The sequence below is a fragment of the Centroberyx gerrardi genome, chromosome 13 (genome assembly GCF_048128805.1).
Source record: "Centroberyx gerrardi isolate f3 chromosome 13, fCenGer3.hap1.cur.20231027, whole genome shotgun sequence".
NCBI classification, from domain to species: Eukaryota; Metazoa; Chordata; class Actinopteri; order Beryciformes; family Berycidae; genus Centroberyx; species Centroberyx gerrardi.
Genome location: NC_136009.1, coordinates 31357472 through 31379331, shown reverse-complemented (window position 1 = coordinate 31379331; position 21860 = coordinate 31357472). Strand labels below are relative to the sequence as shown.

Below are 21860 nucleotides of genomic sequence, written 5' to 3'. Positions count from 1 at the left end.
GTGTGAGAGTGAGAGAGTGTGTGAGAGAGAGTGAGAGAGTGTGTGTGAGAGAGTGTGTGTGTGTGTGAGAGTGAGAGTGTGTGTGAGCAGAGCAGCACTAACTGAATTTGAATTCCATTCATTTGATCAAACTACAGAAGTTGGATATCTACAGACAAAATGTAATAAAACTGCTGATCAGGTCTCCAGCAGTTTCTCTGATCCATAAAACATCAGTAAAACAAACACACCTCAAGCTAAGCCCCGCCCACCTGGATCCCCGACTGTCTCACAGACTTGAAATTGATTTGTGAGAACTGAATCTGAAGCTTAGAGGCTTGAAGTTTTACCTCCAGCTAGTTGGAAATAAAGGTTGAAAGCAGCAAAATGACCAAATTCAGTTTCAAACAGTTACGTTCAGTTTCAGATTCCTCAATGCAAATTTTGCAATTCAGTTTCAATTTTTGCATACGATGATTCAATTAAAGCATCAAAAATTCAAATGAATGCAGTTCAGTGTCAGTTTCTGCTGGATGTGATCTCTGCTGTTCAACATGACATCATGAAACCAGACGAGGACATTAATGAGAAAAAGTGCATTTATTTGTTAATAATTTGCCCAGGCGGCTGATTGGCGGGCGAGCGGCGGGTCTTCCCTCGGCAACAAAGGACGACCAATAGGCTCCGCCCCCCACCAAACTCTGTACAAACCCCACCGCGTCAAAAAATTCAAAAAACCCTCAAATCGCTTTTCGGTTTAAATTTCCATAAAAAACAAAAACCGGCAACAGTTTGGTGGAAACACAGCGGAAGGCTTTCAGTTAAAAAAGAACGAAACGAACGCACCTGAAACACACAAGTAACAAAACCTCCTGTCTCTCTCTCTCTCTCTCTGACTGACTGTCTCTCTCTCTCTCTCTCTCTCTCTCTCTGACTGACTGTCTCTCTCTCTCTCTGACCGACTGTCTCTCTCTCTCTCTCTCTCTCTCTCTGACCGACTGTCTCTCTCTCTCTCTCTCTCTCTCTCTGACCGACTGTCTCTCTCTCTCTCTCTCTCTCTGACTGACTGTCTCTCTCTGTCTCTCTCTCTCTCTGTCTCTCTCTCTCTCTCTCTGTTAAAAAGAGGTGGGAGGGGCCAGCATGACAGCGGTCTGATGTCGCCACTTCCCATTGGTCCGCCTGAATGATTGGCGTGTGAGGAGGCGTGGCCTGCACAGCCTGTCCTCTGCGGGGGGCGGAGCTAGTCGGAGTCGGAGTCGCTGGTTTCCTCTGAGGAGCTGCTGTCTCCGCTCTGATCTTCATCGTCCTCTTCGTCGTCTTCGTCGTTCTGCAGAAAGTTTTTAAAAAGAAAAAGTAAAATACAGATTCAGGTTTACAGGTCAGTCTAGTCAAGTTTACAGGTCAGTCTGGTCAGGTTTACAGGTCAGTCTAGTCAAGTTTACAGGTCAGTCTGGTCAGGTTTACAGGTCAGTCTGGTCAGGTTTACAGGTCAGGTTTACAGGTCAGTCTGGTGAGTTTTACAGGTCAGGTTTACAGGTCAGTCTAGTCAAGTTTACAGGTCAGTCTGGTCAGGTTTACAGGTCAGTCTGGTCAGGTTTACAGGTCAGGTTTACAGGTCAGTCTGGTGAGTTTTACAGGTCAGGTTTACAGGTCAGTCTAGTCAAGTTTACAGGTCAGTCTGGTCAGGTTTACAGGTCAGTCTGGTGAGTTTTACAGGTCAGGTTTACAGGTCAGTCTGGTGAGTTTTACAGGTCAGGTTTACAGGTCAGTCTGGTCAGGTTTACAGGTCAGTCTGGTCAGGTTTACAGGTCAGTCTGGTCAAGTTTACAGGTCAGTCTGGTCAGGTTTACAGGTCAGTCTAGTCAAGTTTACAGGTCAGTCTGGTCAGGTTTACAGGTCAGTCTGGTCAGGTTTACAGGTCAGGTTTACAGGTCAGTCTGGTCAGGTTTACAGGTCAGGTTTACAGGTCAGTCTGGTCAGGTTTACAGGTCAGTCTGGTCAGGTTTACAGGTCAGTCTGGTGAGTTTTACAGGTCAGTCTAGTCAAGTTTACAGGTCAGGTTTACAGGTCAGTCTGGTGAGTTTTACAGGTCAGGTTTACAGGTCAGTCTGTTGAGTTTTACAGGTCAGTCTAGTCAGGTTTACAGGTCAGGTTTACAGGTCTAGTCAAGTTTACAGGTCAGGTTTACAGGTCAGTCTGGTCAGGTTTACAGGTCAGTCTAGTCAGTTTGAAGCGTCTCACCTCGTCATCATCTTCGTCGCTGTCGGAGCTTCCTGACGTCTCGTCGTCCTCAGAGTCGGAGGAGTCGCTCTTCTCCTCTTCCTCGTCCGACTCCGACGTGTCCCGCTGGAAAACACAGAGTCACGTCTCTGTTGTCAGTTGTTTGATCAGATTTCGACTGGTCAGGTCAAGAAACTCAACATGAATAATCTCAATTCAACATGAAACACCAAAGCTGTGTGTGTGTGTGTGTGTGTGTGTGTGTGTGTGTGTGTGTGTGTGTGTTACCTTGGCTCGGTACGCCATGGCCCTCTTCCCCACCCCGACCCCCGGCGTTGCGGTTCTGGAACCTACCGCCTTCGCCTTCGGCGTCGCCGTCACGCGGACTTTAGCTCCCGGACTGCGGACTTTGGTGGTGCTGCGGCGTTTCTACCGGGGAAGAGGAAGGAGAAGAAGAACAGCACACGCACGTTGGCGCTCTGATGTTTTAGCTCGGTTTAACGCGGCCTCGCCCGATATCGCCGTCGAGCCGGAGCTCGGTCGTCCGTCGGTTTATCGCCGCCTCGCTTATCGGGAAAAGCACACAGAAACCGGCGAGCTCTGACGATGTCGGCTCCGCTCGCCGCCTCCTGCAGCGTTTCAGCCAAGAAGACAGAACGGACGAACCGATTGTGAAAGTTAAGATCTTACTGGAGTCAGAGCTGTTTGGACGCACGGCGAGCTGAAGAGCGGATCTGATCTGAAGTCTGTTCTCCCAGACAGCGTTAAACTGACAGACTGTTCTCTCCATACAAGAGATGATGTTGAAGTGTCGGATCGGGCGGTCGGGGGTTAAAATGTGTTCTGTCCCAGCAAGTTAAACACGTTAACAGTTACAAGCAGCAAGACGTCGTCCTGCTCCCCCCCCGCTCCCCCCCCCCCCCCCCCGCTGCTCCCCCCCGCTCCCCCCCCCCCTACTCCTCCACCCCCCCCCCCCCCCCCGCTGCTCCTGACAGGATGTGAAGAAGCAGAAGTGGAGAAAGCCTCGGTCTCACCTGAGCTGCTGGACTTCTGCTCTGCAAATTAAACTCAAACTAGCCAAGACTGCAGCGACCAGCGCTGGTTACTCACCGTGGAGGAAAACTCCTTATATACCGCCCGATCCTGAGGAGAGAGAGACTGGAGGAGGAGAGGAGGAGAGGAGAGGGGGAGAGGAGAGGAGAGGAGGGGGAGAGGAGAGGAGAGGAGGGGAGGGGAGGAGAGGAGAGGAGAGGAGAGGAGGGGAGGAGAGGGGAGGAGGGGAGGAGAGGAGAGGAGGGGGAGAGGAGAGAAGAGGAGGGGAGGGGAGGAGGGGGAGAGGAGAGAAGAGGAGGGGAGGAGAGGGGAGGAGGGGAGGAGAGGAGAGGAGAGGAGGGGAGGGGAGGAGGGGGAGAGGAGAGGAGAGGAGGGGAGGAGAGGGGAGGAGGGGAGGAGAGGAGAGGAGGGGGAGAGGAGAGAAGAGGAGGGGAGGGGAGGAGGGGGAGAGGAGAGGAGAGGAGGGGAGGGGAGGAGAGGAGGGGAGGAGAGGAGAGGAGAGAAGAGGAGGGGGAGAGAAGAGGAGGGGAGGGGAGGAGAGGAGAGGAGAGAGCAAAAAAGAGGAGTTAAGACAGAAGCTCTGATCCCAGACATGTGGCTGTCAGATGGGCGATCGACTCTCCTCTTCAACACTCCCTCTCTTCAGCTCTGCTATATTCTGAATTTTGACAGTGGGTATATTTCATATTTTTGTATATTTTGTATATTGATTGAAGGATCAACCCTTGATCGTCTGCTTTTTATTGGTGTTAATGGTATTAATCTGTATCTGTATGCTGATGATGATTTCACTCTGAGATCAAACAGCTGAAATGTAAAGCAGAGTCTGTTCCAGCCTCACAGCACTGATCAGCAGACAGGTATCCATACTGACCGGCTGTCTCTCACACCGTGACACACCGTGTTCCCTCGCCGCGGGACGCCTCGCCGCGGGACGCCTCGCCGCGGGACGCCTCGCCGCGAGACGCCTCGCCGCGGGACGCCTCGGTGCGGGACGCCTCGGTGCGGGACGCCTCGCCGCGGGACGCCTCGCCGCGGGACGCCTCGGTGCGGGACGCCACACTGCCAGATCACTGACTCTCTGAGCACAATCCACACACACATACATATACATCTGTAAATACATAGTGGCATCTATCGTATTTGTATTCCCTGTATAGTGACACTATTTATTCATATTTGGTACTGTGGTCAGACACTAAGCAGCTGACTGATGACCCACTGATCACTTCCTGTACACACTGTACATACTTCAGGAATCTCTTCTTCCTTTTCTTCTTTGTCTCTGATGTTTGATATTTGAATTCTATTGTAAAGCTGTCTGTCTGTCTGTCTGTCTGTCTGTCTGCCTGTCTGTCTGTCTGTCTGCCTGTCTGCCTGCCTGTCTGTCTGCCTGCCTGTCTGTCTGTCTGCCTGTCTGTCTGCCTGTCTGTCTGCCTGCCTGTCTGTCTGTCTGCCTGTCTGTCTGCCTGTCTGTCTGTCTGCCTGTCTGTCTGTCTGCCTGTCTGTCTGTCTGTCTGCCTGTCTGCCTGTCTGTCTGCCTGTCTGCCTGTCTGTCTGTCTGCCTGTCTGTCTGCCTGTCTGTCTGCCTGCCTGTCTGTCTGTCTGTCTGTCTGTCTGTCTGCCTGTCTGCCTGTCTGTCTGCCTGTCTGTCTGTCTGTTGACACATACTGACAGGCGGGTCTTATTGGCTCCATGTTGGATCCATTAAGCAGCTCCAGAGTGAGGAAGCAGGTCTGGAACAGAGGAGTCTGCAGATCTCAGACCAGCTGCTCACATCCTCAGCTGATTTTAAAGGAGGTGAACTGCATGATGGGATTTGCATGTTGTGTTTGTGTTTCAGTATGAGCGCCGCCGCTCCGCTTGCCTTCATGTCAGTGGGACTTCCTGCTTAAATAAAGGTTCAATAAATTAAATAAATATTATCAGATTGTTTTCTTCTCATATTTTTAATTCTTTATCTTTGTATTTTCTCCTGTAATTTGGTGCACCTGTCAATGTGTTTCTACTTCACATGTTCTAGTGTTGTAATGGTTGGTTTTATTATTTTTAATGTTCTGTTTCTACTCTACTGTTCTGCTGTCATCTGGTCTTTATCTGATGTAACTCCCTGCGTGTGGCTGTGCCTGCCGTAGTGCGGCGGCGGCGGCGGCGGCGGCGGCGGCGGCCGTACCTTCACCCAGGCCTCCAGCTCCGCCTTGTACTCGACCTGCTGCTCCTCCACCAGCTTCTTGTACTTGTCTTTCTGAGTCTGGGTCAGTTTGTGCCACCGCTTGCCGATCTCCACCATGCGCTCCTTCAGACTGAAGTGGTTCAGCTCCCCGTTGGTCAGCAGCTCCTGGGAGAACATCTGATACCCGCTCCTATTGGACCGACAGACAAGTGGGAGGGGCTTAGAGGCCGTATCTCCAAAATGTCAGGAACAAAACCAGCACGGGGAACGAGCTGGAGTGCAGGCCGACTGGTGAACAGGATTTGACCTGCTGAAGCAGTCATGTGACTCGTTTCACTTCCATTCAACTCCAAACTACATCAACTACATTTCTGACATGGCAAACAAAGTGAAACGTAATCCATGAAGAAGACGTCTAATGAAGTGCTTTGTGAATGAACAGTAGCTCATATACAAATACATGTGAAAGTATTAGTATAAAAACCAGCAGTCAGTCTGAACCTGACTGAAGCTTCTGTCTCATCTCTTAAAGCTTTCTGATCTAAAGGCTTGAAATGAGTTTCTTAGTCAAATATAAATAGTGAAGTTGATCCTGTGTATGAATTTCCTTCCAAAGCCTTTTCCTTTCCATCAAGGCAAAGAATCTAAAATATAAGATAGTTTTGATTTGTTTAACACTTTTTTGGTCGCTGCATAATTCAGTTTGTGTTATTTCATAGTTTTGAGTCTTTACTGTTATTCTAAAATGTGGAAAATAGTAAAAATAAAGAGAAATGTAGAGTGTCTGTTGACTGGTAGTGTATTTTTTAATGAATGCGTGCATCAGAAAGCCCTCATTGGACGAGCGGGTGATAGTAGGCGTGTCTGTGAGCAAACAGACAGGAACAAGGAAGTGGTGACACAACTCGCTCAGCCAGTTTCACCCAAAACTTAGAAAACACTTTCTGTTTGTACGGGACGTCCCGCCTTCCACAGCGCTGTAGTCACATGCTGCGTATACTCAGACGGGTTTTATTCTGGTTCAGATCTTGTTCTAAAGGATCAGTCGGGCTGAAACAAGCTGAGGAGAATTTCACATGGAGCAGAGACAGAAGTCGGACTCACACTGGAGGTTTCTTTGGTTCTCCGTCAAACTTGGGTTTCCTCTGGCCCTGCGCTGCCGGGGGCGACCTCATCTCCAGCAGCTCCCTCTGCAGGGAGGAGGAGGCGTTACAACACACACACACACACACACACTTCAAAATGCACAAGGATGCAGAAATGTACAGGTCAACATGTCAGATTCTTGGAAGCGATATGAAGAGAGGAACAACAGAACAGAGGGGGGAGGAGTCAGTCTGAGGGCGTGGCTTACTGACCACAGACTGTACAGTGGGAGGAGTCTGGAGTCAGTGGGAGCAGTCAGTGTGTGTGTGTGGGGGGGGGGGGTTGTCAGTGGGAGGAGTCAGGTCAGTGGGAGGAGTCAGGTCAGTGGGAGGAGTCAGTGTAGGGGCGTGGCTCACTGACCACAGGCTGGTACTGAACCTCGTAACGCTTCTGGTCCTCTGCTGCCTTCTTGATCCAGGGAATCTTCTCCTTCTTCTCCATCGACTTCCAGGTCGCTTCCATCGCAGCCTGGGCCTTCCGCCGGTCACTCTGCAGTACAGACACACAATACTGTAGTACTGCAGTAGTACTGCAGTAGTACTGTAGTAGTACTGCAGTAGTACTGCAGTAGTACTGCAGTAGTACTGCAGTAGTACTGCAGTAGTACTGCAGTAGTACTGTAGTAGTACTGCAGTAGTACTCAGCTGAAGTGCGGTGTGATGGACGGAGTGAAGTGCAGCTCACTCTGTACTTGGCCAGGTAGTCTCCGATCACGCTCTGCTGCCACATCTCCTCCGCCGTCTTGGGCGTTTCCGGAAGCTTCGTCTTCTTCTTGGCGTCTCGTCGGTCCTTCTGCAGCGCGGCCGGCGCCCACGGGTCCTGCTCCGGGTCCCGGCAGCGCTCCTGACCCCACGGGAACCGCATCACAACAGGAACCGCATCACAACAGGAACCGCATCACAACAGGAACCACATCAGTGAACTGGTCAGTTTACACTCGGAGCCACTGGGAAGTGACTAGTGCCTTTACTGGCAGAATAGTGACCAGTAACTACAAAATAAGTACAAGTGCCAAACCTTTAGTGACTGAGCCTTTTAGGGAATAGTAAAAATGACTGAATCACTAGTACTAAATTGTTACTAGTAAATAGGGCTGGGTATCGTTTAAAAGATTACGATAGCAGTACCAATACCAGTACCCTTAAAGTGATACCGATACCAATAGAGTACTTCATTCGATACCTTTTTTAACGTTTTGGTGGCATCTCGTTACGCTGAACTGCCGACTCCGTCACACACACCGCTCGACTTCACCACAGACTGTATGGGGTGTAGCTGCTGCGGTAACGGGCCAATCACACGTCGCATTAAATCGAACGCTTGTGGTGATTGGCCATAAAACCACACAAATAGTCATTTTTTTCTAGATCTGTGTACAAAAAGTATGGAATGCAGGTATCGTTTGACTGGAGAAGTTTCGATACTACTTGGTACTGGGTCATTTCAGTCTTAAAGGTATCGAGTACCGATACCCAGCCCTACTAGTAAAAACCAAATTAGACACTAGCACCTATTCAATTAGAACTAGTATCTTTTATATAGCAACTAGTAAAATTACAATAGCGACTAGTAACTGGCAAAATAGTGACTAGTGACTAAAAACTAGCATATTTTAGGGAATAAATTTCAAACGGCGAGCCATAGTGATGATGATTTGTCCTTTGCTGCTTGACACCTTGTATTGACTCTCTGTCTGTCAGTCATGTTTTTATGTGTTATTACATTATTTTAATTTTTAATGCTGTTTTTAATACTTGCTGCTGAAGCCGTCGGCCTTTGGGACAAATGAAGTTAAATTAAACTGAATGTGTTTAACTTTCATGCCAGTGAGGAGTCGGCTTTCCAAACAACAGATCTCTCCTTCAGACCTTGACGGAAGGAGACTTGGCTCGGTGGGGGCTGGAGGCCACGCCCCCTGCCAGTCTGGCCCCGCCCAGTTTCTCCTCCGTCATGACGCGATCCCTCTCTTCCTCTGGCAGACTCTGGAAAAACAGAATTTACAAAATGAATAAAGTTAAAGAACAAATACTGCCGTAAATAAATATACTACTTCCTACAGAATTAAAGAGCTTTGTCTGTTATGTCACTTCTACAGAAATGCTGCTTCCGTTTCCCCGAGCCGTCCTTCCCGTCCCGTGACCCGGCGTCTCACACACACTACTTTAAAACATGACCATGGAGTACAGAACTCACCTCCAGAAACCGCTGCAGGTCGATGTCGTATTGCTTCTTTCTCTGAAGACGTCACACAGACAAGAGAGAAAGATGAAGTGAAACCAGATTTTGCAGCAACAGTAAAGCGTTCTGCTGCCGCGGACACCGACCTGCTCGCAGCGTTTCTGGAACATGTCCTTCTCCTTCTGCGTCATCATCTTCCACTGTTTACTGCAGAGAACCATCCGCTCCGTGCTGGGAACGTCCTTCATGTTGACCATCAGCTCCGCGCAGTACAGAGAGTAGCCGTTACTAGCCAAAAACACACAGCTGTTAGCCATCTCTACTAGCCAAAAACACACAGCTGTTAGCCATCTCTACTAGCCAAAAACACACAGCTGTTAGCCATCTCTACTAGCCAAAAACACACAGCTGTTAGCCATCTCTACTAGCCAAAAACACACAGCTGTTAGCCATCTCTACTAGCCAAAAACACACAGCTGTTAGCCATCTCTACTAGCCAAAACAGAGAGGAGTTAGCTCTCCCTACTAGTGTTGCCAGTTGTAAGCCTGTCTGTGGCTTGTTAGTTTAACTTTAATCGAGTCTAAATCTGTTTCTGGACATTTGTTTTTGTCTCGTTAACGTCTGATCGTTAATTTAGTGTTGATGTGGTTAGTGTCTGCTCATTAGAGTCTGGTTCGTTAGAGTCTGGTTCTTAGAGTCTGCTCGTTAGTGTCTGCTCGTTAGTGTCTGCTCGTTAGTGTCTGCTCGTTAGAGTCTGGTTCGTTAGAGTCTGGTTCGTTAGAGTCTGGTTCGTTAGAGTCTGCTCGTTAGTGTCTGGTTCGTTAGTGTCTGCTCGTTAGAGTCTGGTTCATTTGTGTCTGCTCGTTAGTGTCTGCTCGTTACTCTGGTGTTAACTGAGACTCACGGTGGCGGTTTGGTTGGCCGTCCGTCAAACTTGTCCTTCAGCTGCCTCTCTGCCTTGGTGAGGACGGACCTGACGTGTTCATCTGAGTTCACATCTGGATGGGCCTCATGGTAGGCCCGCATACTGTCCTGCACACACACACACACACACACACACACACACACAGTCCCACTGTCACATCCCTAACACACATCAACACCAGTATTTCCCTGCTGATCCAGGTTCAGAGTACTAGGCCTACACCCTGAAAAAGCAGGTTCTTTAAAAGGTCCCATATTTTACACTTTACTGTGTTTTATTTCATGTCTTTCTGTCCATTCAAAGCTGTGTGTGTGGCGTCATGAACCAAAAACACTCTCAATCCATTTCTCCACGTTCATTTTCCAGCATCTCTCTGAGCCTTACCAAGAACAGGCCGTTTCTGTCTCCGTGTCTTTAAGGCTCATTAATATTAACGACCCTCCGTTCCGATCGGCTAACCGTTTCGAGAGCGAAACGTGAGACGCCGCGGCCCGGCGGCTACAGGTAGGGAAAACTCTCCGGTAATAAACGATGACGACCGCTCGACCGCTTTGAAAAAAACACTTTGTTAGTCTATTATTTCTTACAGAAATGATAATGAGCGAACCTTTGTGACGCCACAAAGTTACGGAAGTCCAAACGGCTCGTTTAGAGGCTCGCTTTTCTAATATGGATTGTGTGGATTTAGTTTTGATACTTTCACCATGTTTAGATACACATCCAACTCCTTTATCATCACAGAGGAGAGGGAGTCCTGTTTACATGATGTGGAGCTTTAAGGGTTCTTATAGACTCAAAGAACCATCTGATTGGCTTAAATAAAAAACTGGTAAATCTGGGTGAGTCTGGATTGGTCTGGAACGGTCTGGGTTGGTCTGGATCGGTCTTGCTCAGTCTGGGTCGGTCTGTACCTCGTAGTCTTTCTGCAGCTCCAGCGCCTTGCTGATCCATTTGAGCCTCCTCTTGTCAGACAGCTGTGACCACTGTCTCCTCAGAGCCTCCTTCAGCTCCTTCTGACTCACCTGCAACCAAAAGACAGACAGGCTGCAGTGAGACAGACAGGCTGCAGTGAGACAGACAGGCTGCAGTGAGACAGACAGGCTGCAGTGAGACAGACAGGCTACAGTGAGACAGACAGGCTGCAGTGAGACAGACAGGCTGCAGTGAGACAGACAGGCTGCAGTGAACAGGCTGCAGTGAGACAGACAGGCTGCAGTGAGACAGACAGGCTACAGTGAGACAGACAGGCTGCAGTGAGACAGACAGGCTGCAGTGAGACAGACAGGCTGCAGTGAACAGGCTGCAGTGAGACAGACAGGCTGCAGTGAGACAGACAGGCTGCAGTGAACAGGCTGCAGTGAGACAGACAGGCTGCAGTGAGACAGACAGGCTGCAGTGAGACAGGCTGCAGTGAGACAGGATGCAGTGAGACAGACAGGCTGCAGTGAGACAGGCTGCAGTGAGACAGGCTGCAGGAGCTGCAGTGAGACAGGCTGCAGTGAGACAGGCTGCAGTGAGACAGGATGCAGTGAGACAGACAGGCTGCAGTGAGACAGGCTGCAGTGAGACAGGATGCAGTGAGACAGACAGGCTGCAGTGAGACAGGCTGCAGTGAGACAGGCTGCAGGAGCTGCAGTGAGACAGGCTGCAGTGAGACAGGCTGCAGTGAGACAGGCTGTATAATGAGCTGCAGTCAGGTGGGAATGTGTCAAATAAGCAGGTTCATCACAGCGGACCTACAGAACAACTAGAGAACAACCACATCCCACATTTAAGATACGAGTCCTGTGTGTGTGTGTGTGTGTGTGTGTGTGTGTGTGTGTGTGTGTGTGCGTGTGTGTGTGTGTGTGCGTGTGTGTGTGTGTGTGTGTGTGTGTACCTCAGGGTGGAGCTTCATGTAGGTCTTCTTCTCATGGTTGTACCAGAGCTGCTGAGGCGTCTTGGGTTTCTCGGGCAGGTCGGACTTCTTCCTCTCCTCGATCAGCTCTGGATGGTCTTCTCTGGTGCACATGGAGGACGGGGTTAGCCACACAACAAGCTAACATTACAAGCAACCAACAGTAAGGAGGGCAGGGGTCAGAGGTCACAGCACCCTGATAATAGAGGGAACAAATGGTCTGTGTCACCAGAATGATCAAGATGATAGGGGTTCGATCCTACAGACAACATGACACCTGAGTGGAGATCTGAGCGGTCCAATCAGCAGCCAGAGGCTGTAATGTTACTTCCTGAAGGCACATTAACACCAGAACTGACCTGGCTCAGTTAGTTAGTAATTACAGTTAGCTAGTTAGCTAGTTAGCTAGTTAGTTAGCTAGAGAACTGTCACTAGTTAAGCTCCTCCAACAGAGAACACTTACTTGAAGCGAGCCATGTTCTTCTCAAAGGATTCTTTCTCCCGCTGGAACTCTGTGATGTACTTTTGCTGAAGGAAAGCAAACAAAATAAATTATTTTTATTATTATATTTATTACCTTTATTTCTACAGCATTTATCAAACCAGAGTTACATGTGCTTTACAAGATCAGGGTTTAGCATGGTGCTAAAGGTTGCAGTTAGCCCAGCCCAGATCTACATGTAGAGGACTAGCTAGCCCTGGGCTAATGTCAGGGTTAGCCCACTTTAAGACTAGCTAGCCCTGGGCAAATGTCAGGGTTAGCCCACTTTAAGACTAGCTAACCCTGGGCAAATGTCAGGGTTAGCCCACTTTAAGACTAGCTAACCCTGGGCAAATGTCAGGGTTAGCCCACTTTAAGACTAGCTAGCCCTGGGCAATGTTAGCCCATGTTAGAATGAGCCTGTGTGAAATGTTAGTTAGCCCAGGTTGAAGAGGTTCTGCTTCAGTTAGCCCAGGTCTATCAGCTGAGATATTTACAACCAGTCAACATCAGTCTGTCAGCAGTAGCAGCTGGTGCAGAAAGCTGCTGAATTAACTGTATCTGATGGTGTTTCTGATGGTGTTTCTGATGGTGTTTCTGATGGGGTTTCTGATGGTGTTTCTGATGGGGTTTCTGTGGTGTTTCTGATGGGGTTTCTGATGGGGTTTCTGATGGGGTTTCTGATGGTGTTTCTGATGGGGTTTCTGTGGTGTTTCTGATGGGGTTTCTGATGGTGTTTCTGATGGTGTTTCTGATGGGGTTTCTGATGATGTTTCTGATGTTTCTGACCTTCTTCTTCTCTGGCAGCTCCTTGTACTTCTTGGAAAGGATCTTGGTCAGGTCCAGGTTGCTCATCTCTGGGTGGATCTTAGCGTACTTCGCTCGTTTCTCCATGAAGAAGCGGAAGTATGGAGTCAGAGGTTTCTTTGGGAAGTCTGGGTGAGTCTGGGGATGTTAGATTATAAGATAATTACATGGGATAAGGTGGAGTCAGGGTTAAAGGTCACAGAGTCCTGACTCGGATCACAGGACAAGTTTTTTAATTGGTTAAGGCCAGTCCCTGTGTCTCTGCAATAGGCTTCCATACATGGTAGCGAAGGGAAAAAAATCCACCCTAAAACAGGTCACCATTGATATTCTAATCGTCCTGCACACTCAGTGTAGATTTGTGGTATCACCAACACTAAAATATCAATGAAATCAGCTCAGTCTTACCTTTAACTTCTTGCCTTTGTACGGGTTCTTTACGAACTCGATAGCGTCCACTATGAGCTCCGTCATGGTTCTGTACTTCCGAACCTGAAACAAAAACAAAAACCTCTGATTAAAAGATATGATACCATGTGTTAGATCATATCAGGCCTGAGTACAGTATGAGAGCTTTTCTTCTCCATGTCCCAAGTGTTCTCTTAGGAACAAAGTCCACCTCTGTTCCATTGTAGTGAATGGAGGAACCTGTCAGGACCGTCATGTCATGTGGGAACGTTTTCTACAGACAAACTGTACAGAGAGAACAGAGAGGAGAACAGGGGAAACACTAGAGCTGCTGGAGGAGAACATGGAGATCTGATGGGTCTGTTTCACTGAGGTCAACAGTAGAATAAGCTTCAGTTAACAGATCAGCAACATTACAGACATCTGAGGCTTCGTTCTCACTGCAGCTCAGAGTTTTCCCTCCATGTGACTCAGATCTGACGTTTTCTGATCAGTCTGAACAGCAAAAAGCTGCATGGAGTCGCATGTTTTCACTTCCCATCTGCACCACATGGAGCCATGCGACCTGCATGCGACTTGTGTTTGAATACTCCAATCAGATTTTGTCTAGTTATATTCTGGACTGAGCCTGAAGGCCTGCAGTGAGAATAGTGAATACTATGTCAATAGTATTTTTTATTTTATTTTTATTTTATTTTATTTGCACATACATAAAACTGTATAAAATCCAGATAATGAAAAAAATAAAAGATGTGGAGATAGTAAGGAGGTCAAAGGTCAGATCGATGGAACCAGGTTTGGAGTGATGATGATGGTGCAGGGTGTGATGTCATACCTCTGAAGAAACCTTCTGCCATTTCTGCTTGCACATGTCGCCGGTGAAGCTGCCGAAGCAGACCTTCTCCCAGTCAAAATGCGACTCGGTGGTTTTATACTTCATGGCGTCTCCGTCTGGCAGCAGGCTGCGAATCCTCTCCAGCAGCGTCAGACAGTCCTCCTTACTCCACTCATCTGACACACACACACACACACACACACACACAGCAATGCATGAGTGTGTTTCACTTCCTGTGAGCAGCCATGACTTCCTGCTGACCAGCTGATAAGCAGCAAGGCAACGCTTCAGGGTTTTCTGTTTCTAACGACTGGTTTCCCACGGCAACGTGTTCATCAAGAGCTACATCCAACATCAAACTACATCACCATCAACTACATCACTAACTACATCACTATCAAACTACATCACCATCAACTACATCACTAACTACATCACTATCAAACTACATCACCATCAACTACATCACTAACTACATCACTATCAAACTACATCACTAACTACATCACTATCAAACTACATCACTAACTACATCACTATCAAACTACATCACTAACTACATCACTATCAAACTACATCACTAACTACATCACTATCAACTACATCACTAACTACATCACTATCAAACTACATCACTAACTACATCACTATCAACTACATCACTAACTACATCACTATCAAACTACATCACTATCAAACTACATCACTATCAAACTACATCACTAACTACATCACTAACTACATCACTATCAACTACATCACTAACTACATCACTATCAAACGACATCACTATCAAACTACATCACTAACTACATCACTATCAACTACATCACTAACTACATCACTAACTACATCACTATCAAACTACATCACTAACTATATCACTATCAAACTACATCACTAACTACATCACTATCAAACTACATCACTAACTACATCACTAACTATATCACTATCAAACTACATCACTAACTACATCACTATCAAACTACATCACTAACTACATCACTAACTACATCACTATCAAACGACATCACTAACTACATCACTATCAAACGACATCACTAACTACATCACTATCAAACTACATCACTAACTACATCACTAACTACATCACTATCAAACTACATCACTAACTACATCACTATCAAACTACATCACTAACTACATCACTATCAAACTACATCACTAACTACATCACTATCAAACTACATCACTAACTACATCACTATCAAACTACATCACTAACTACATCACTATCAAACTACATCACTATCAAACTACATCATGTGGTAAAAGTCATTTTGTCTTTGTACAAGTCAGCTGTTCTTTGTTGTGAAGTTTCTGATTAGTGAGACAAAGTAGAGGCAAAGTTCAGTAGTTTTACTATTGGAAAAACGTAACTTCATAAATATTCATGACTTCATCACCATGACTTCATGACTTCATGTGAAGGGGCTGGCAGAGCGCTGTAATATCCTCTACATTTCCCATGTGGGATGACAGGGAATATAATAATTAGGTTCGACCGATAGGAGTTTTTGAAGACCAATAGCTATATAATTTTGACTATTTTTATGCCAAAAGTTCCATGAAATTCCCAGTATTCAGTGTTTCCTCCAGAATTTAATTCTTGCAAGGATGGAAAAGCCTCTGAAACATTGAGAGCATCACGGGAAACTAAAACTCTCCACTGAAAGCAGACCGATGGAACAGTTGTTTCACTGCAGCCTGAGGAGGATCTCACGCTGACCCATCAGGTCAGAGGCAGTGACCCCGACTGACCGGACCGCTTCCGCCGAAAGGCACAACGGCGTCATAACCAGCCGACAGACTGATCGGTCCGACCCCGATCAGAATAATAATAATGGATTATAATGATTATCTACCTGGCTCGCTTTTGATCCTTGCGGTCTGCGAGGCGGAGGAGATGTTGCTGCCGTTCATGATGCAGCGACTGACGGAGGAGACCGCCCACCGTCCTCTGCACACACACACACACACACACACACAGAGTTAGAGATACTGTACAGAATTATCATTTCACTTACAATGTAGAGGCTTAGCTGCAGCTGATATCCAGAGCGCCAGCAGGGAGCAGGGAGAGGATCGGCTGCCGTGGGGATCGAACCTGCGACCTTGTGGTCCAAGTAAAACTACACTGATGAATATATTTATTACTGGAAGAGGAAGAATAATTTACAACCACTGGTTTCAATATTAGAGAAAATGTTTGTCAGTCACTATCACCAGCAGACCGCCTGCTGCTCCTACTTCTTATAATAAAGAACAAATAATCATCGACCGTTGATCGGTCTGGCCTGCTGGATCGACAGGGTGCAGGTTTGGACCCTGGGACAGACACAAGTCCTGTTGACGAGTCTCTACCAGCTCAGTCACTGCAACTTCAGAGTGCCTGTATTCCTGTATTCCTGTATTCCTGTATTCCTGTATTCCTGTATTCAGTGGGTTTCAAACCAGTGTCCATGCAGTTTTCATTCCAACCAAACACTAACTAGCCTCTCTCTCTGGGTGAAGGACGGTCAGTCAGACAGACAGACAGACAGTCAGACAGACAGTCAGTCAGTCAGACAGACAGACAGTCAGTCAGACAGACAGTCAGTCAGTCAGACAGACAGACAGTCAGACAGACAGTCAGTCAGTCAGTCAGACAGACAGACAGACAGTCAGTCAGTCAGACAGACAGACAGACAGACAGACAGTCAGACAGACAGTCAGACAGACAGACAGACAGTCAGACAGACAGTCAGTCAGACAGTCAGACAGACAGTCAGTCAGTCAGACAGTCAGTCAGACAGACAGACAGTCAGTCAGTCAGACAGACAGACAGTCAGTCAGTCAGACAGTCAGTCAGACAGACAGTCAGTCAGTCAGTCAGACAGACAGACAGACAGACAGACAGTCAGTCAGACAGTCAGACAGACAGACAGACAGACAGTCAGTCAGACAGTCAGACAGTCAGACAGACAGACAGTCAGTCAGTCAGACAGACAGTCAGACAGTCAGACAGACAGACAGACAGACAGTCAGTCAGACAGTCAGACAGACAGACAGACAGACAGTCAGTCAGTCAGACAGACAGACAGTCAGTCAGTCAGACAGTCAGTCAGTCAGACAGTCAGTCAGACAGACAGACAGACAGTCAGTCAGACAGACAGTCAGTCAGTCAGACAGACAGACAGACAGTCAGACAGACAGTCAGTCAGTCAGACAGACAGACAGACAGTCAGACAGACAGTCAGACAGACAGTCAGTCAGTCAGTCAGACAGACAGACAGACAGACAGTCAGTCAGTCAGACAGACAGACAGTCAGACAGACAGTCAGTCAGTCAGTCAGACAGACAGACAGACAGACAGTCAGTCAGTCAGACAGACAGACAGACAGACAGACAGTCAGACAGACAGTCAGACAGACAGACAGACAGTCAGACAGACAGTCAGTCAGACAGTCAGACAGACAGTCAGTCAGTCAGACAGTCAGTCAGACAGACAGACAGTCAGTCAGTCAGACAGACAGACAGTCAGTCAGTCAGACAGTCAGTCAGACAGACAGTCAGTCAGTCAGTCAGACAGACAGACAGACAGACAGTCAGTCAGACAGTCAGACAGACAGACAGACAGACAGTCAGTCAGACAGTCAGACAGTCAGACAGACAGACAGTCAGTCAGACAGACAGTCAGACAGTCAGACAGACAGACAGACAGACAGTCAGTCAGACAGTCAGACAGTCAGACAGACAGACAGTCAGTCAGTCAGACAGTCAGTCAGACAGTCAGTCAGACAGACAGACAGTCAGTCAGTCAGTCAGTCAGACAGACAGACAGACAGACAGTCAGTCAGTCAGACAGACAGACAGACAGACAGTCAGTCAGACAGTCAGTCAGACAGACAGACAGTCAGTCAGTCAGACAGACAGACAGACAGACAGTCAGACAGTCAGACAGACAGACAGACAGTCAGTCAGTCAGACAGACTGACAGTCAGACAGACAGTCAGACAGACAGACAGACAGACAGACAGACAGAAATCCCTCCATCCTGGTCCAGCAGGATGTCTCTGGGTTTCAGGACAACTTTATGAAAATGTTCAAATATATTTTCTGTGCCCTTTTACCAATCCCTGTGATAATGCTCTAGGTCAAAAATGTGAGGAATAAATCAGACTGCAGACTGAAATTCATGAGAAAATAATGTCTGTCAGGTCTGCAGACAGCAGCAGGCTGCAGCCACTCAGTTCTCCGTCCTAAAGCCTATCTGAGTCCAAATGTGATCTTGTCGTTTTTATCATTATGATGGGGAGCAAATATCAATAAGCTGATGGTTTGCTGACCTACGACTCTGTGATCTGTATTTAGTGGATATCAGCAGGTTTGGTGGTAGTATTTGCAGGGACTTTGCCGTGGCTCAGTGTTTGGTGATGAGAGTATTCCTGAGCGGCTGATCCGCCCGCAGCGCCCTGCTCCCGGCCTGCCTGACCCGCAGCAGCCGGCCGAGGCGCCGCTCCGCCCGGGGAAGAGTGTCACCGCGGCCCGCTGACAAGGTCAAACTCAGAGCTGGAACAGGCGGTTTTTTAATACTTAAAGTGTTTTACATTTCGGACACTTTGGCCTTTACGTTGATTCTAACGGTTAAATAAGTATGCTAATGAAGCAGGCTGGTGTGATTATGTGTGTTTTACCCTGGCAGGGTAAACTGTGTGTTTGTTACAGTGACAGGACAACGTTAACGTTATCTATTGTGAGGGGAGACCGTTACACCGAACTCTATTCAAAAATGTGTTGGTTTAAGGCAAACTTGCTTATCAGCAAATGTACATACCTGCTAGAGGAAGGCTCAATAGCTTTTACCAATAATTATGAGCACATCTTCAATGCGGCATACATCTAATACACCAAGCAACACGTATTTTAAGAAAATTTCAACTTTTAGAACTGGTTCGCCTGTTGTTCCAATAATCTACTTCCACCAAAACACACCGCGGAGGGCGGTAGAGAGCAGAGGGAACCAGTTCTAAAAGTTGGGATTTTATTGAAATAAAGTGCTGCCTGGTGGATCATTTATTTGCCGAAATTACCAGAAGACCCTGACAGTTCGTGAAAGGTCTCCAGCCGTGTTCTACATGGTGTGTGTTTGCCAGTGAGCAAGGCAGCATTAAACTGACAGATTTTTAAATAGAGTCTGACGTGACATGCTCTCCATATGGCAGAACGGAACGTTATCGAGGTTACTTTTAACTAAAACCAGCGGGCCGTCGGGCTCCAGATGCCCCAGTAATGGCGCCCGTCCTCCGGCAGGAGTCACCACGTAGCTTCCGCTGGCACGCTGCTCTAAACGTTAGCAAACCGTTCGGCTGATTGTGTCAACTGTGAAGTAAAATTAGAAAATATAAACCAGAAACATGTTTATATGAGATAGTTTAATAAATCACCAACCGACAGCTCAATTTGACACGTGTAGTTTGACCGATAATCGCATTATTTAGCAAAACTGCTGTTAAAATTCGTCGACATCGGTGTCTTGGATTATACAAAATAACAGTATACAGGCAAAATTCGCCTAATGCAGATAATTAAAAATGCCCAAACTGATATGAATTTGATGATTACACTGCTGAGCGGGCTCGCTGACTTGCTGCTGCCCCAGAAGCCTTCACTGCGAAGCCGCCATGAATGTTTCGGAGACTCGGGGACAAACGACCAGAAAACCCCAGAAATGTGTGTAAAATCACAACTTACTACTCACCTTCCGATTTAGATAGGAACCAGAGTTATTACTGCACACCAGTGTGGTCGTTTTGATTATTTCGGGGCTTTCAAAGTGTATTTTTTTCTGTCGTAAACCCCGGGGAGTCAGGTCGAAATGGATCCGACAAAAGGAGCGTCTAGTTCGGTATGAAACTCCGCCCAGCGCCGCAGGGGGAGGAACTCCGGGGGAAAACATGAGGACAAAGGCGGAGGATGAAACCAGAGACAGCGGCTAAAACACCAGCCAAACCCGCTAAAAACAATTTATAATTCACGTGATATTTTCATTAGATTTATTTTATGTCAGCATTCAGTAGGTGTTACAAATAACGGGCGACACCACATTTTTCTGTAAATCTACCCTGATGACTTGAACCTGGTCCGGGTCCAGATGCTGAACCGGCGGGGAGACAGAGGACCGGGGCCCCGGGACCCGACGGCCAGCCACCGGCAGGAGAGATGAGGGAACCGGGGGACGCGGAGGCCGGTTGCCCTGGCTCCTGCCCCAGTCCCGGCTCCGGCTCCCGGAGACTCTGCACAGCATCAGGCCGGCCGGCAGCTCGGGTCTCCGTCCGGGTCTGTCCCGGTCTCTCCCGAACAAGCAGCAGCTGGTGGTGAGAACCGGACTGTGGGTCCAGATGAAGCTGCTGGATGGAGAGGCAGGTCAGCGGCTGCCTGTCAGACTGTCACACAGCTGCTTCCCCACGGGAACCAATACAGTTTATTCTGATGGGAGATGAATTATCGAATATGTGTCAACTAATCAATACTTCTGCTCTGTTTTGAAAGACTTCATGTTGAGTGTGTATTGGGCTTGGAGCAGAGTTCAGTCCAGCTGCTGCACTGCTGGTGAAATCACAGACAGTTCATAAAGGGAAATAAATACTGTTCACATGCTGCAACACATCTGAGAGGATCTGCACATATAATATAATATAATATAATATAATATAATATAATATAATATGATCTATACAGATATCAACACTGTCCAAACTGTATGGCAGTAGAACCACAGATAGAGGGGGAGCAGCCAGGGGCCCGAGAGAGAGAGAGAGAGAGAGAGAGAGAGAGAGAGAGAGAGAGAGAGAGAGAGAGAGAGAGAGAGAGAGAGAGGAGTGTTGATATGAAACCCCCCCCCCCCCCCCGCCTGGTGTCTGGCTCTCTGTCGCCCTCTGCTGCTGCGGAGGTTTAACACACCGCACATTAAAGGAAAACTGTCCACTGAAACACTTTTAGGGATAGTTGGGATTTTTTTTTTATATTTTCATCTTTATTAGACCGTTTTAAAGTCAGGACAGACTGGGAGACAGAGGGTCATGTGACAGGTCCTGGGCCGGACTCGAACCGGGACGCCGTGTCTTCACGGGACACGCCCCCGACCGCTGAGCCTCAGGACGACCAGAGGTGGGAAAATAGATATTTTCACTTATGAGTCAACAAATCAAGCTCATCACACTTTTACTGCAGCTCAGCTCCGTCCTGATGTTCAGGCTGACCCTGATTTTGTAATATATTATACAAAAGAGCAACTTCTCAGGTAGAAACAGACATTTTACAATTTCGCCATTCATTTATGCTTGGCTGACAATTTTAATTTAATTTAATTTAATTTAATGATTTAATTTATTTATCCAGTCAGGCCATGAGGCTCTGAAACAAACACACTGACAGTATTGAGGAAATGCGTGTTGCTCAGTCTGTGTAATGCACCGATGATGCAACGCATGCAGGAACCTTCTTTTATATATATATATATATTTATTTATATATATCTCTATATATTTTATATATATCTCCAATAAAACTGAAAACACGCCGCAACCATGGCAACAGCTGGCTGGTGACGTGCCATGTCAACAGGAAGTGATGTCAGAGGGAAGCGAGTCCCAGAGCTGCTGCTGCAGGTCCTTCAGCCTCTGATGGTCTGCCCGGATCCTCCTGATCCAACACCGACACCGGGGGGCTGACGTCCATCTGGGTCCACTCCT

At 47.5% G+C, this 21860-nt stretch overlaps 1 protein-coding gene across 2 annotated transcripts; it reads right to left on the bottom strand.

Moving 5' to 3' along the window:
• Positions 1–560: 560 nt before the first annotated feature.
• ubtfl (upstream binding transcription factor, like) lies at positions 561–20002 on the bottom strand. Of its 2 annotated transcripts, none has more exons than XM_071913181.2 (20): positions 19868–20002; positions 15993–16087; positions 14104–14279; positions 13269–13352; positions 12843–12998; positions 12036–12100; positions 11555–11675; positions 10587–10697; positions 9655–9782; positions 8896–9037; positions 8765–8806; positions 8440–8553; positions 7256–7414; positions 6932–7060; positions 6530–6615; positions 5426–5615; positions 3310–3357; positions 2488–2628; positions 2221–2325; positions 561–1306 (listed from the first exon to the last, which is right to left on the bottom strand). In XM_071913181.2, the coding sequence occupies exons 2-20, from the start codon at positions 16048–16050 to the stop codon at positions 1220–1222; spliced, it is 2142 nt and encodes a 713-aa protein (XP_071769282.2). In that variant the 5' UTR covers positions 16051–16087; positions 19868–20002; the 3' UTR covers positions 561–1219. The 2 variants fall into 2 exon arrangements, with proteins under 2 accessions (XP_071769282.2, XP_078143786.1); XM_078287660.1 differs by having other exon boundaries at positions 6950–7060.
• Between the last annotated feature and the right edge of the window lie 1858 nt (positions 20003–21860).

Coding starts and splice junctions, on each gene's coding strand:
- ubtfl (XM_071913181.2), bottom strand. CDS start 16,050: ATGAACGGCAGCAACATCTCCTCCGCCTCGCAGACCGCAAGGATCAAA. Junction 14,280..15,992: donor AAGGATCAAAAGCGAGCCAG/GTAGATAATCAT, acceptor TGTGTGTGTCAG/ATGAGTGGAGTAAGGAGGAC. Junction 3,358..5,425: donor AGCTGGAGGCCTGGGTGAAG/GTACGGCCGCCG, acceptor CTCCTCCTCCAG/TCTCTCTCTCCTCAGGATCG.